This window comes from Ooceraea biroi, chromosome 5 (assembly GCF_003672135.1).
Source record: "Ooceraea biroi isolate clonal line C1 chromosome 5, Obir_v5.4, whole genome shotgun sequence".
Classification (NCBI taxonomy): Eukaryota; Metazoa; Arthropoda; class Insecta; order Hymenoptera; family Formicidae; genus Ooceraea; species Ooceraea biroi.
In genome coordinates, this window is record NC_039510.1 from 5,142,779 (window position 1) to 5,158,956 (window position 16,178).

The 16,178-nt window shown below is 42.8% G+C and overlaps 2 protein-coding genes across 2 annotated transcripts; both read left to right on the forward strand.

Moving 5' to 3' along the window:
- Positions 1-321: 321 nt before the first annotated feature.
- LOC105287777 (proton-coupled amino acid transporter-like protein pathetic) lies at positions 322-4,689 on the forward strand. Its single transcript, XM_026970014.1, is given in 7 exon segments — positions 322-664; positions 1,336-1,421; positions 1,423-1,671; positions 1,673-1,756; positions 3,108-3,286; positions 3,388-3,569; positions 3,948-4,689. Coding segments are annotated over 7 exon segments (1,140 nt in total). The 5' UTR covers positions 322-376; the 3' UTR covers positions 4,020-4,689.
- A 1,162-nt stretch (positions 4,690-5,851) lies between these two features.
- LOC105287593 (proton-coupled amino acid transporter-like protein pathetic) lies at positions 5,852-15,311 on the forward strand. The gene is made up of 8 exons (XM_011353220.3): positions 5,852-6,843; positions 10,547-10,615; positions 11,444-11,536; positions 11,876-12,233; positions 13,182-13,457; positions 13,566-13,744; positions 13,821-13,990; positions 15,045-15,311. The coding sequence occupies exons 2-8, from the start codon at positions 10,554-10,556 to the stop codon at positions 15,287-15,289; spliced, it is 1,383 nt and encodes a 460-aa protein (XP_011351522.1). The 5' UTR covers positions 5,852-6,843; positions 10,547-10,553; the 3' UTR covers positions 15,290-15,311.
- Positions 15,312-16,178: the final 867 nt, after the last annotated feature.

A 16,178-nucleotide genomic window follows, 5' to 3' on the forward strand; every position in this document is an offset into this window, starting at 1 on the left:
CTTCCGGAGGACCGGATATGTGATGTCCTTTACCTGCGGTCTGATCGTCAGTCTCTTGTGCACACACACGGCCATCCTCATTGTACGATAACGCACAGGAAAAGAGAAAAAGCGAAAGTATAGATAAGATGCTCGTCGCGCGGTTATCGAAGTTTTCACTTCAATTATTTTTTTTCTAACATCTTCTCAAGATTTATCGCTAAATCAATGCGATAACAATAATTAAGTTAGTAAAGATAAAGAGAGAAAAGGTTCTTCTTGTTTGTGTGACATTTGAGATTCTTCTCCGAAATTGATTCAGATGTTTGCGCGATGATCCGGTTGTTTGCGCGCGACGCATCGACCAAATAATGCCTCGAAAATGTGAGAGATATAGATGCAAAAAGAAGATGACCCATTCCGCGCGCGGGAAGCTGCTTCAAGTAGGTTCTCTCTTTCTGGTATGCAGGTGAAGTGCTCGCAGATGTTATGCAGGCGGAAACGCGTGCCCATGCTGGATTTTGCCGAAACGGCGCGGTCTGCCTTCCAGACGGGCCCAGAGTGGATTCGAAAGTACGCCGAGCCGTTCGGCGTGATTACGAACGTGATCATCTGCTTCGTGCACTTTCAAGCCGCCGTGATATATATCCTGTACGTGGCCACGCGTTCCAGCAGGTACGACCACGTGATTTCCAGTTGCCGCAATACTGACACAATAAAACGGCGATTCTTTAAAGAATGCTGTTTTTTTTTTTAGAATCCTTTACATCGTGCGGTATCTTTTATTTTCATCGCTCTTTTATTACTTATATATTAATTTATTAATACTTTGATCAAAGAAGGATTGATCAAAAATTGATCCCCGAGGAGGATCGCTAGTCGTTAAAATTTAGATGGAATTCTACAAATTTGCTACACTGAGAAAAATTTTCATCGGATAAATCGATTACATAATAACAAACGGATATATCCGATTAAAGTGCATAAAAGACAAAGGAAAATGATCGGACATATCCGATGAAGGTAATCGGAAAACTATTTAATCGGTTTATCCGATGAAAAATGTTTCTCAGTGTACAAGTTCCCCATTGTCCATGCGCGTGCCTCACTGTCTTACTCCGTTTACGTTTTCTTCATTGCAATCATCATTACAAAAACAATGGGATGACGAAACCGGGAGAGATTACGATAAAACAAAGGTCGCGGCGAATTGCTATCTGCAACGAATCATGATTAACTGCGCTTTTCGTGACAATGCGACTTTTTTTGTATATTTTGATAGAATCTCGCAGATATGCGATTCCGGCCCGTTTTCTCGAGCATCGCTTTTGCTCAAGGATTTCGATTCCTTCGCAGGTGATCGAGTTCTTCTCGGATTTCGAGATGAATCCGCGCGTCTACATCATCTTTTTCCCATTCACGGGCGCGCTCGGTTTCGCGCCGTCTCAAGTGCCTTGTACCGTTCTCCGTCATCGGATCCCTTTTCCTGATCGTTGGCGTCTGCATCGCGTGCTACTACTTCCTCGCCGTAGTGCCTGATCCCGGTAGACTGGATGCCTTCACGCAGATCCTGCCTGTGCCCATGTATTGCGCCATATTCCTGTTCGCCCCGCACAACATGACCCTGTACCTGCCGCTAGAGAACACGATGAAGCATCCCACACATATGCCGCGGCTGATCGTCGCCAACATGATACCTCACCTTCGGCTTCCTCGGATACAACAAGTACCCGAACGCCTGCGACACCGTTATCAAGAACCTGCCGGTGGACGAGACGTAGGCGCAACGCGAGAATGATGTTTTGATGTTGGATCTTAAAGCGCGGCGATTCGCGCTTGCTCGCGTTCCGTCCCTCTTGATGGGTTTAATCGATTAAGTCTCGGTTTTAATCCGGTCTGCAGCGTTAATCCGATCGATCAATCATGATTTTCCGATTGAGAGATCGCGTCAGCTGTGCGGATCAGACGGGAAGCTCGACGGAGCTTGTAATATAAATAGAGTTCGCATTTTGTCAGAAATGACGAATAAATCGTTACCAAAGGCGATTTAATTATACATCGTCGCTCTCGGTAATCGAGTACAGCTGCTCTGTTAATTACCTGCTTCGAATAACAGCTATGCAATTAACGCGCGAGACGCGTACAATCGACGAATGAATGATTCGCAGAACGGAAAGTGCTTAACACTAAAGCGACCGCGTATATTTTTCCGCGTCGGAAATTCCCGATTCAGTTTCGATGTCCCTGGTACTTTGTAGAAGTCATAAGATCAAACGACCGAGCGTATCCACGGCGAGTCCTTCGAATAAATTAGGTTTAAGAAAAGCAGAACGAGAACCAGTCGGCCGTGCGAGGATCTGTTTGGCCGCGTAAAGGTGAAGGTCTTAAGCCTGATTCGGACGGAGTAACTAGTTTAAGGGTAACTTCGGGGAACGATTTTAATGGAATTATCAGTCGTTGAATTTTGCGCGAATATGATTTTGCACCTACATCTCCAGACATTGTCTGATCGTCAGACTTGCGCTTGCGACACTTCGCGAGCGATACACCTTGATCTCATTCGTTCGTTAAATCGGACACTTATCTAAAAATGTACTCGACAAGTATACTCGACAATTCTCGGTATCACTATTCACACTTGTCGCTCGATGACGTAGCTTATCATATAATTTCATTATCAGCTTCTTTTCTCGCGATTTAATGGAATGTATACACATGTGTGTACATTCCATTCGATAATTACAAATTTAATCGAATCACTGACAAATCAGCGCGCGCTCGTCGCACGGCATTTTATAATTTGTAATTGTGCCGATACACGGCGTTTCCGCGTAGCTAATAAGCGCAATTAGTTTTTCTTCGTCGAAATTCTCAAGACAACAAACAAGATTTTCGCGCACGCAGTACACATCAGTCCCATCTGAAGATTAATTTGCCCCCTCCCCCCCCCCCTCCCCTGCCTCTCGATATAATAATCGCGTCATGAAGTAGCACATTATCATCCTGCGCGTAATACCTTGAACCAAAATTTGGCCTCGCGGTAATCTGATAGATCGGTATCTAACGCTGATTGAGATTCATCGTCCGTTTCGACGCGACGTCGCGTTTCATCATTTCGCGACTTGCAGGCTGGCCCAGGTAGTCAAGATCGCCATTTCCCTGTCGGTGCTGTTCAGCTTCGGCCTGGCGTACTACGTGCCGATTAGCGTGTTGTGGCCGATAGCTCGCTCGAAGATCGCCGCGAAGAGCTCGCTATACCATCGGCTGGCCGAAATCTCGCTGCGACTAGGCGGCGTGACCGGAACCAGTAAGTATATTGCGTGATAACATGACATGACACGCACGGTACGCACGTGCGTATCGTACTCGCAGGAAGTAAGCTGTCCTTGTTCTTCTCTCGGCCCCCAGCACTGCTGGCCATCGCCGTGCCCCAAATGGTGCCCCTGCTAGGTCTGTTCTCCGCCTTCGGCATGTCCACGATCATGCTGCTGATCCCCATACTAATCGAGACGTCGACCAAGTGGACGGAAGCCACGAGAACGATGCTCGTGAAGAATGCCGTTATTTTCGTCGTGTGGCTATTGATTTTGGTGCGACTCTCCTTTCAAGCGCTGGAGAAAAATTCCGGATTCGAGTTCGAAATAATTTCAGCTTGATTTCTCTTTGAGATCTTTTTTCTCACTTTTTGTTTTAAGGTTTTAGCTGGACCTGGGGTTTTTTTACTTAAATTTGTGAGAGTAGAATATATATAGTTTGAGTATTGAATTTGAGAGAAGAGTATACATAGAGAAATATCGGGGACTTTGACAAATTTATCAATTTATTAATTACTAAAATTTATCTTTTTTCATTAATCGCGTTCTTATAGATTACCGATCACGTTCAGAGTTATTGTTTGTTTATTCAGCAAATACTGCTTAATCGCTGTATCTCGTGATTCTCGAATGTAATGCGCATTGCTTCTGCAGATTTTTGGAGCGATAGAGAGCATGTGGTCAATTGTCAGAGAATACGGTGGAGTGAAGCAAGAAAAATGTTGATCACGCATGTCCGCTTCCCGCTCAAAGAAGAGAAAGAGAAAGAAACTTTCAGTACAACATTACGATATCTGCTTCCAATTTTCCATAACGTCAATATGTAATACAAAAATTATCAAAATTATCTGGATATCAGGAGCTTCACGATAAACCGGCAAGCTACGCATTAATGCAGAAACATGTACGCGTGGATCACAGAATTTCTAATACAACAAACCAAAAGGGCGATGCAGATGAAATACATTGAGGAAAGAAATAATAAATTTCCAGCGACTACATTTATATAAAAAAACATATTTGTTGCTTTATATGTTTTATAACAAAAAAATGTACTAACGTTCGGTCCGAGTATTTCTTCGTGTTTTCCTCTTTTAAACATCTGAGATCGATTGATCGATCAACGATTATCATGGTTGATATTGAGGACCCTTTAAGATCAGAATGTAACGCTTGCAACACTCGAGGGGGCAGGAGGACTTGAATTTCCCTCGACGTTTATGTAACGCGAGGCACGGCGGAGTCATGCCATTTGCGACGTGGAAACAAGAGCGACGGCCCACAATGAGAAACTGCATCGCAGTTGCAGGCCCACGGAGATGGTGGGAGTCCATCATGCAGGACCTTCTCGCAACGGGACGAAGAGAGAGACGGAGCGAGGGCGCGACCCGTGCACAAACGGAGATGAGGATAAGGTGAAAGGGAGCGCGCGCGAGGAGCGGACCGAGCCGATCGCAGTCGAATAGGCGTCCCTATGTGTATGAAACCCGGCCGAGTAGTATTCTCGGGTGAATTACTCTGATGGTGCAGTTCCTAGAACCGGGATCCGCTGTCGAGAATCACGAAGATCCGTGCAAGAATTTACGTCGCGTCCGTCTTCGTCGATCCCGCGACTTCGTCAAGTGTCACTGATCGATCGATCGCGCGCGCGAGAATCAACGTTTGGGCTCGAATGCGCGATGGGATAGAAAAGCGGAAGTGATAACTGGGTGAATAGACAGTGGAGAACACTTCGATAATTGGTACTTTGGGATGCGCGATTTGCGATGTGTAATATGCTTTTGAAGGGTCGTCGCGCTGGATCTCGTTTTCTCCTACAAATATTTGTAGAAGCTAAAAATGATTCTACAATGATTCTCGTGAAATCGCAAAGATTGAAGGATCTATCTTGAAAGAAAGTGTTGCTTTGCGAAGAATAAAATTGCAATCGATTCATCGATAACCATTTGTTTCCGGATATTCTCGTAATTATTTCGCAGCCCTCGTACATCTTGTGCCCATTTTTATCTCTGGATCTGCGAGCCGCGTCCAGACACTTTTGTAATCTCCAGCAGTTACGAAACTTGTCCGTTTTATGTCAAAATCTCTTTCTCGCTTAAAACATCAAGTTCCCGATTAAAACATCAACTTGGATTACAAGCGATTAAGTGTAATGGATTAAGTCATTATCTTAGTCGTGATCGACCGATAACGACAGACAGTTTTACCTGACCAAAACTACAGTTTCGACCACGTGGGATCGACACAAATAGAATCCTCAAAACCTACTCATCGCGCACGAAATCGGAGCAACTTTTTGGTTCGACAGCAGTTCTCTGTCACGATATCTATCACGAGACGAGATCGAATTAATAAAGACCGAATTCACCGGAATTACAGTCATCGCCGTAATCCCCGTGCACGCCGCTTTATCGCGTCCGAGTACTCCAATCCGCGATTGGACTAAGTACTCCAATCGAGCGCATTACAGACCACCACTATCTACTCCCTCTCCTTGCTCATGCTGGCCACGAGCGAGGAAGCTCATGTGTACGGTAGTCACTCACGTGCGCCGACTGTTCGCGTATATATACCTGGCTAACGAGGACGGTGCTTGCCCAGTCGTGTGCGGCCTGTCACCGTTTCACATTTAATTTCACGTTCGCCCCATTGTTGTCCGCCCTACTCCCCATCCGCGTATTTCGGATCGGGAAAAACACTCCGATATCCCAAGAAGATCGGAAAAAGCATTCGATAACCACCCACGTGCATCATCCCTGTCGTGTATCCTCCTAGGTGTCGAACGGTGAAGAGATCAATTTGTGAATCGATCGTCGCGAGATCCCGCGACTCGGACAAGCATCGGTGCAACAATCGTAAACTTCTGGAATTTAAGGACGAAGACCGCACACGGACCTATACGTTATCGGACGTTCTAATCGAAACCTTCCACGGTATACTTGCGGACCTTTCGTCGCCGCCGAGTGAAGTCCACGTGATCCGTCAGCTCGCGGTACGCTCGAATTATCCTAGGGAACGACGGACGGATCCGCAGCAATACGTGGATTTGCGACACCGATAAGAAAAGAAAGGTGAGGGATTACCCGGTCGTTGTCCCGCCGAGACGGCGCGAGCTGTCGCGCGCGCGAAATTCCCGCTTGGATCAAGCCCGGGGATCTTCCTTGAATAAATCATGCCTGCCGATCGCTTTGTAATCCGCCGATAATTCATTATCGTCGCTATCGTCACCGCCGCGGCTGCATTATAAATGTAGCCTTCGGGAAAAAGAAGACAGAAGCGGACGCAGACGAGACCTTGGGCAGGACTTCGTAGTTTCCCGTTCGTTCAACGCGCGACGGCGAGTCAGAGACAAAAGGAACGAGACTCGAGAAGTCAAACGAGAAGTTTCAGTTGTACGTCAAGTTAAACAAGAAGATCGACATTCGGCCGAGAAGGAGACGATGTAAATCGAGGACCCCTTACGTGTTCTTCAGCGTCGTCAGGAACAGAAATAAACGTCCTCCGTAAATCAAGAGTGTCCTTCCTCGTTTCCGTGTTGCAGCACAAAAGAGTAAGTCATTATTGAGTCTCACATTACGTACGCATTTATTGCAAATGAGCTCCGAAAGATTTACGAATATTAAAATGTGTCGAAGTTGGAGCGGCCTTGTTATTTATTTCAAGCGCGTTTCTGCTTTGACATAATACATTACATTGTCATAGATAAGTTATCAATGTATTAGCTGGGCAAAGAAGGCGACGTACATACGGCGTTCCTCGTGGAAAAAGTTCCAATGATTAGTTTATCGTGTCTAGCACGTAAGAATATACAAACATAACGAATTTTTATTAGCTTCCTATGATAAAAGAGGATCCTATTAAAAATCGATTTATCATACAACCTATCATTCAAATTTTCTTGTGGCGGGGATGCCGGATGCGCTGTAAATCAGCTTCACAGTACGTTTATTGATGCCGCGGCAAGCGGCTACATACGACTCGTTAAACATTTCTTTGTCAAGAGATTAAATGAAGTAGTCAAGTGCAATTAATTCCTCCGCAAGCAACGTTCGTATCACGGCTAGGATAACGAGACAGAATTTGTGCGTACTTACACGATGAGAGAAAACCGCGATAGCAATGCCTGTCGACGATCGATAAAAGATTAGCGGCAATTTAGCGTTGATCCCTCATCGTGCTTCTGTTCTTTCATCAATCTGATAAGAATGATTTACACGTGCATGAGAATAATATTTACATATTTCCACTCGTAAATAATATTGCAAATTTATCAAGCGTCAATGTGTCAAGACGCGTTTCTCATTCACGTGCATATTGAACGTGATTTTTTCCTTGATACACGCTATAAAGATTCGAATGAGATACTCGAGTCGGTTAGATCGTTTTTCCTCACGATGTAGATACTGCGTCAACTTGCCCACCAATTCGGATTACGATCGCTACGAACATTAGATTTTCATTTAATGCTTCCGGGGACAGACGTATTTCACAGGAACTTGCAACATCACCGGTAATCTCTTTGTGCAATTAGTCCTAACTCGTGAAAGTTAGAAAGTGCCAACTTTCAGCCGGACTTTTTGCCGCGAAGGGTAAAAATGGTATTCCTTTGTAATAGCAGGATGTCTTGCGACAATGAATGCCTAAGCGAACGTTTCGATAGACGGCAACCACTCACGACGAATAATCATCCTCCGATTACGGAGATGCAACCTTTGGAACGGGAAAACCATTTATAACTGCAATTTATAATGCACGTGATTCATAAGCTAATTAATGCAAAAAACTACAAGATATTAAAGCCTGCAAACTACGCAAATTCAATCGGTATCATTCAACTGGAACCTTTGGAAATCATGATAAGATTCGCGTCCATCCTACCCTATTTTAAATTGAAAACTTATCTCTAAGACTTGTATCTCTATAAGCCTTGTATCTCGTTGTAATTAATTTGCCGATAAATTTAGAAGATACTTAGAAATCGAGTTCGACAAAATTCCTTCACTGTAATTCTGAATTATATTATATCTCGATGCAGATAAAACGAACGTGCTACCAGTATATCTTTTTGAGGAGTCATTCTTTCTATTTTTGTTACCGTCGTTAATCGTGCAAAAAGCAAACTAGCGTATTATTTACAGTCTTCTAATAAAGTCGATGATGGAATCGGAAGCCGCAAGAATACTCGCTCATACATATCTTGAACTATTATTATAATTACACAGCATTGAAATGTTTTCACCGAAAGATCAGATTTGATCAAAAAAATCCTTGACGTTAATCGGGGAAGTATATCTTGAAGCGATCACATGTCAGTGCATCTCTCATTCTTCGCCATTTCTTCGCGTTGAAATATTTATGAGACATATTCTCAATTGCACAGAGTCCTTCACGAGATTGAAATCTCTCGCATGTGGACCGCGCGCTCAAATGATCAAGGATCCCCCGGAGGACCCACAATTGCGCATTCAAATTCGTTGCAGCGAGACCGCACGGGTGGGTCCGTTCGCGTAACCGAGACGTTCTACCTGGCGCTTTTACGTAAAATGGCGAAAGCAGATCGCGAATCGATCGCTAACGGCCGGCCGCGATCCTGAGCGCAACGGACACTTGCACAACTGCCGTATGATTTTTTGCTCCTTTATCACCCAATTAATTTTCCAAGCGAATCTCAACTGGCCGCGCTCGCAATCCGCGAAAAATTTTCGTCATCAGCGCCCGCCGAATGAAATTTTATCGACGAATAAATTTCGGGGGAACTCTCTCGTGGAAATCGGTCAAGGTGAGACGTCGTGTAAGACGTCTTGTGCCCACTTGTCGCGTACGTATCGTGCATTTATGTTGCTGTACTTTTATAATTTTTTTCTTTTTTTACATGACTGGAATCGCTTGATGATTGTACGCACAAGCTCGCACTAAATCCTTGCACGTTACGTAATGCCTTTTTGTACCTGAGTTTCTTCATTCTCGTCATTAATATATTCCGTATCTCAACGGAATCAGAGCGTCTGATAAAAATTGATAATCGATCAATCGAGTTTAAATTCTCTAACTCTTGATCTATTTTGCGCAGATTTCTTTGTTGCGGCGTTTTTGCAGCGCTTTTCGATCCAGTAAAATTGATTCTTGATTGATCCTCTTCGTCAATCCTTTGCTCAATCTTTTTACCGTGAAAAATCGTATTATGGTCGAACGTTTCAGGCAAGTATCACGAGCGATATGGATCCAAGACTTGCAATGGGTTAATCTTATCGAACAGCAAATTTGAACGCAGGTTCACGGATTCCTCTGATTCAAGTATTTTTGATACCGATTCGTACGAAGCTATCGCTAGCTGGAATTATAACGTATCATGCTTCGCGATCGACTGATCTACAACAACGAGGCGTGGCGTATTCGATTCCAGTGTTTCCTTTGCGATCGAATAAATGCTGCAAATCATCGGCAGCTGTTAACATCATTAAACACCGTAGCGTGAGCATAATGTCCCATAACTCTTTCCGTCTATTTCCTGTTTCGCACGTGCGTTATCGCGAGTACTTGAGCGAGTGCAAGAACATAATTAGCATGATATCGCCGACGATATCGATATCGGCGATCAAGTATTGATGAAAAAGTTTCATTGCGATTGATGTGCCCGACTCTCGAATGCGGAAGCTTCGCAGATCGAATTAATCGCGTTAAATCGAATTAATAACGTGAAGAATCGCGGTCAATGAATTGTTTGTTCAGCAACCAGTCGTTCAATGCTCTTTAGGTTCACAACGATACGGAAACCTTGTTCGGACCTCTGTCTCCGAACGCGGCATGCTTGGCTTGATAACACTTATCAGACTTACCGCATCGACTTACCGGTTTGCCTTCATTAAGATCGCCGATCCGTGTTCGATAGACTACAATATAGATACAATAGGGGAAAATTACTCAATGTCACTATTCCCTTTTTCCGATAATTCTATACGACTAGCGAAGACTATCCGCGTTATCGCTAGAAAAGTGTGCCAGATGTGTCAACATCGTAACAACTAATCATTTTTATATCATATACTCCAAGAGAAATGGATAAATTGAAATCACTCATAATACTATGAAATTTAAGTTGATAATGGGAACCCTATTTATCCAATTGCCTATCTATTAATTAACAAGTATAACAATGGACTCAATAATCTGGTTCTGCATTATGTCAGAACACATAAATGCCACATTAAAATTATATCTCTCAATGATTTTTATGTGAAATTATTGTCTTCCAGAATTGCCATGGGTCGGATAGAGAAGGAACAGTCGGCCAGCGACAATCCCATGAAAGAATTTAGCAGCAGGTACTTTCGCTGTTTTAATATTTAATGTTGTATCGTACGTATCGATCGAAATTACAATTTCGTTAATCGTATCAAAAAGATTCATTGATACTGGCAGTCACAATGATACGAAAATCACGCTGATAATTGAAAGTCGAGCATGATAATTAACATCTATTGTCTTTTTATTTAATGAACAAAATTATCGTCCATGACGTCTATGTCCCAGATAAGATGATTTTTGTATACTCGATGTTCGAAAAAGTAATTATTATTGATTGATTGGCGATAATTATCTGTGTGGAATGCGATTATATCGCGGTCGCACAGAGATAAGGAAGCGCGTTGTTATACAAACTTGGTTTTTCCCTACAACACTTGATAGAGATGTTTCAATTCTCATCAGGAATGTTGGCAAATTCGGCGAGTCATATCCATATGACTAATGATATTGTGAAATATCCGTCATACTTCTCTGTTTTGCTTGAGATAAAAACTCGTAGCACTATTATTATATGTAATTCTTCGCAGGTGTGTCTATTGTATTCTATAATTTTCGAATTTTAAAATATTGTATACAGATTAATGCGATTTTTTTCTAGAGCAAAAGTTCTTTTAGACGAAAAATTGAGTTGCGAAAATATCTTTAATTTTACTTCAGAAAAATACTACTTTAATGCAAATTACATAGAATTACATTATAATAACAAACTATACTGATAAAAGTATAATGATACTGATAATAGTAGAACGCGAGTCTTTAAGCATATTCTTTATAGTGTTACGCATTACTTCTCTATTTCTAATATTCAAACATTAATATTTTATGTAATCATTACTGTTATTCAGCACCAGGATAGCTCCGGCCGTTATCGGCGAATATAAGGAGAAGGATGAGCTGTACGATCCCTTCGAGCATCGTGACAAACGACAAGCGACCTCGTAAGTTTCGTTCTGGAATATCAGTTATTATGCAATTCTGTTATATTTAACATTTAAATCGCTGTAGATGATAACAGTAATCACACGAGCGTGTTTTCGTATTATTTAAAATGCAAACTCATCGACTTATTCTAAGAACAACATTCTTATCTTCGTATATCATATCTTCGCGTCGATAGACCATAGTATGAAAATTCGGTGATTTATGCTATTGCAAATGGAAATTATCATAAATATCTCATCTCAGTGATGTTGACATATTTAAATAACGATAATTCATATATCATCAACTTAACATTCTAATCAGACAAGTTAATATCACGTAATCGCGTGTTTCAGGGATCTGGGCTCGCTGGCACATCTCCTGAAATCCTCGCTGGGCACGGGGATCCTGGCGATGCCACATGCCATTAAGAATGGCGGATTACTATTCGGCGGGATCGGCACGATCATAATCGGTATCATATGCTCGCATTGCGTGCACATCCTAGTGCGTTCGTCCCACGTGCTCTGCCGACGCACCAGGACGCCCCAAATGACATACGCCGAGACAGCGTACGCGGCTTTCCTGTGCGGACCCAAGCCGCTGAGGCCGTGGGCGAACATCAGCAAGATATTCGTGAACGCGGCACTATGTGCGACATATGTGAGTGGAGCATGTGTCTACGTCGTGTTCGTCGCCACGTCCATTAAACAGGTACGCATCATTATGTAATTCATTGCGAGACATCACTTTTATCGAATGCAAAGCGACACATCAAATTTTTGACACTACTTTCTGAATTTTCCCGGTTTTTGTTAATTAATGTAACTGGAATTATTTTAGTATTAAATCGAATAGGAACTAAGGTATTAATGGGTGAATTGCTCGAAATGTAGGATACTCTGTTCTACGATTAAAGGTCGGCTTCTGATCCGTCCGGTCAGAGGGCTGATCGAGTAAGCGTTTTGCATCATTTACGGGATATCGAGTGAGCGACCTTTTCATTCACTGTGGTTATTTTCTAATTGCTGTTGGTTCGATGACGCAACGTGATCGGTGGGACGCAATAAAAACATCGGCGGGCGTGACAGCGTAACGATAATTACTATTTGTTGAACATACGATCAGGATGCAATCACTGCTCCGTCTTATTACTTATACGTAACTGCCAAGTTTTTTCTCTGATACTTATTTGTAATTACTGATTACGTATCGTGTGCCGTCCAATTACTCCGAAAGTACTTTATTCACCGTTCATTTTCGTCTATCAGGCTACCCAGACCAGCCTTACCTGTCCCTTTTACATTAAACCTATCGCAGTTCCGGTTACACATTAGCAAAATCGGTTTCAGATTTAAGCAGTTCATAGCGAAACATAGAAACAACGCAACATAAAATAACGAGTTCAGTGTTCAAACAACACGCGACGTTGTTGCTTCAACAGGGATGCGAAATAATTGTCATCACGAATCACATTTTGGAAAAATAATTCTGTCTTCTGCTGCGATCAAGCGAGTGTCCTCTTCCTCTTCGGTCCTTCTCCTCGATCTTCCCCATGAAACTGTGTCGCGACGTCGCCCCGAGCCCTTCCTAAGTCGTGACCAAGTCAGTCTTCTTTTCCGAACATCATCACCATACGTTTCATTTCTCTGATCTCTTCAGGTCACGGACTTCCGCACCGATACGAACATAGACGTGCGGCTGTACATCCTCGCGCTGATCCCGGCGCTGATACTGCTCGGTCAGGTGCGCAATCTGAAGTACTTGGTGCCGTTCTCGATGCTGGCGAACATCTTCATGATATGCGGCTTCTCGATCACTCTCTACTACATATTCAGCAATGTGCAGCCACTCGACAGTGTCAAGCTGTTCTCCTCGGTCGAGAATCTGCCGCGATTCTTTGCGACTGTGATATTCGCCATCGAAGGTATCGGCGTTGTAAGTTCTCTTCACATATTCATTCAATGTGTACTCGCGTCGCTCTTTCGCTTTCTCGATCAGCCGGATTAGAAAGACCCGTCGTTCCACGTGTGATCGTGACTGCAGGTGATGCCGGTGGCGAACAACATGCAGAAGCCGCAGCACTTTCTGGGCTGTCCTAGCGTGCTGAACATCACAATGTCGATAGTGGTCGGCCTATACGCCATCCTGGGGATATTCGGTTACCTTGCATACGGCGAGCAAGTGGTGGGAAGCATCACGTTGAACTTACCCACGCAAGAAGAGTGAGTAGATAAGCATCTTTTTTTTTTCTTCTCGCGCAAACTGGCTGGGTGAGTAATGATGAACGATGTGCTTTAGTTTGGCGCAGGTAGTGAAAATCCTGATCGCCGCAGCGGTCCTCTTCACCTACGGGCTGCAGTACTTCGTGGCGCTCGAGATCATATGCAATTCCGCAAAGCACATTTTCAGTCACAAGTACGCGGCCGTCGGCGAGACGGCGGTAAGGGTGGTCATGGTGCTGGTAACAGGTAAAGAGATGTGACAATTTTATTTTCAATCCTCTATTGCTCTAAATTTCAACTTATTTGTCGTGTTTGTTGCGGAAATGAACTTGAAGAAGCAGAAAATATAATTAACTTCAGAGAGCCGACTTAATTTAATAGAATAATTTTAACGATATGTAATTAAATAAAATAAACGGCAGAGTTGGCATTATTAGATGTGCGAATGACGCATGATCGTCGCAGACGCAGGTGGTTCCAGGTGTGACCGGAAAAACGGTGCAACACATACGAACACAGCAGAACCGTATACGAGCGTGCAGACGGTTCGACATAGAAACGCATTCGCCTTACTTTTTACTTTTTACAACGGTGTGATTCAGCGCGTTACCTGCGCCGCCCAACGACTTCGCGTCTTTCTCCGTGTCCGTAAAACGGATAGGCAGGCGCCGATTTTTCGAAAAGATCAAGATTTCCCCCAAAGACCTTGATGTCAGTTCCTAGAGAATTTTTTCACTAAAAAATTTGCCGTTCTTTCGATGAATTTTAATCTCGCGTTTCTCACGAAAAGCGTCGACTTCCTTCTCGCTCTCGCGAGTGACGTTAACGGAAACGGCGAGTTCTTACGCGGAATTTTTCTTTTTTTCCCACCGACGGTATCCCGACGCGATCGCGAAGCCGTCAGAGAAACCGCTATTAAACCGTGATGAATCACGCGCACCCGGGAGTAGGAGGTCGGAGACCCGATCGCCATGTCGATCAAACGGTGTCACCCACTTACTCTAACGTGCGTGTAAGCGCGCGATACGCTTTTTTATCACCGAATGCACCGAGAAAGAATGAAATCGGCTATGCATGTCTGCTTCTGTCACGACTTGGATCGGTTCTTTCCTTCGCCCTGGTACAATAAGTTCGGCCCAGTTTCGCTTCCGATTCGATTCCTTATTATGGTCTACGCAATTAATCTATCGATTTTTTTTATCATAAATTGGTACAATAAATAAACTTAAGAGCTTGCTTGGTTTAATCCGTTTTTTGAAATGGAATTGTAATCGAATTAATTAAATTACGATTTGTGCAGTGGTCGTGGCGTTATTGGTGCCCAGCCTGGAGCCATTCATCTCCCTGGTCGGCGCAATATTCTTCTCGATCCTCGGTATCAGTATTCCAGCCATCGTCGAGACGGTCTCATGCTGGGAAAGTCACTTGGGCACCTTCAAATGGCGGCTGTGGAAAAACTCATTACTAATCCTATTCTCGTTACTAGCATTAATATTTGGCTCGTGGATCTCAATATTAGATATAATAGAAATTTATAAGAAATAATAATTATATGTATATATTGTAAGCGTCTTCTATTTTTGTAATCCCATACGTATCTAAAAGCGAGACTCATAAAAGATTTTAATTATACTCAATTCGAACGAAATTTCGATGGCGGATCTGCTCGATCGTGGATTGTTTTATTTTTGGCACTAATTTGGAATACTGAAAATCGCGTTGACTTTTGACTTTTTTGAAAAATAACTAATTGGAAATACGCTTCCGTGCACCAAACGATGTATACACGATGGATTGTGTGATATCAGTACGCTCTGCACCAGATAACGATAGTTACTTTTTTTTCCTCGTTCTGCATACAGAAAAACTGTCGCCAGAATAATCCCAATTACGAGTACCATCGGGATTACAGAAATCGCAGCAGGAACATCAATCGCTGAATCTGATACACGAATGCTATAAAACGCAATTCTATCGTGTTGGTCTGCAATATGAAATACGTGAAATGCATAGTTTTCATTACTGATTACTAACTAAAACGATATGAATTTTAAAGATTATTATTGATTATTAAACTTGATTATAATACTTTTATTTATTATACTAATTAAACTTGATTATGTTAATTATTTATAATCATCTAATTACTAACTTTAGATAGCATCGTTAAGCATTTTATCGCTTGCAGCGTAGCTTCTGCGACATTAATCGCATATTTATATATTTTTTCAATTTTATGGTGAATGGGGAGGCAGAAAATTTATGTTATCGATCTGACATGGTAGCAAGGATCGATAAGAAAGATATATCAATTTTAATTATTGAAAGAACGTAGGATTTAATTATACCTTGCAAACAAGTTCCTACACCTTTTAAACCTACACCATTTAAAACTGGCGGTTATCGATGGTTTAGGGATGGAGGGGGAACAAAA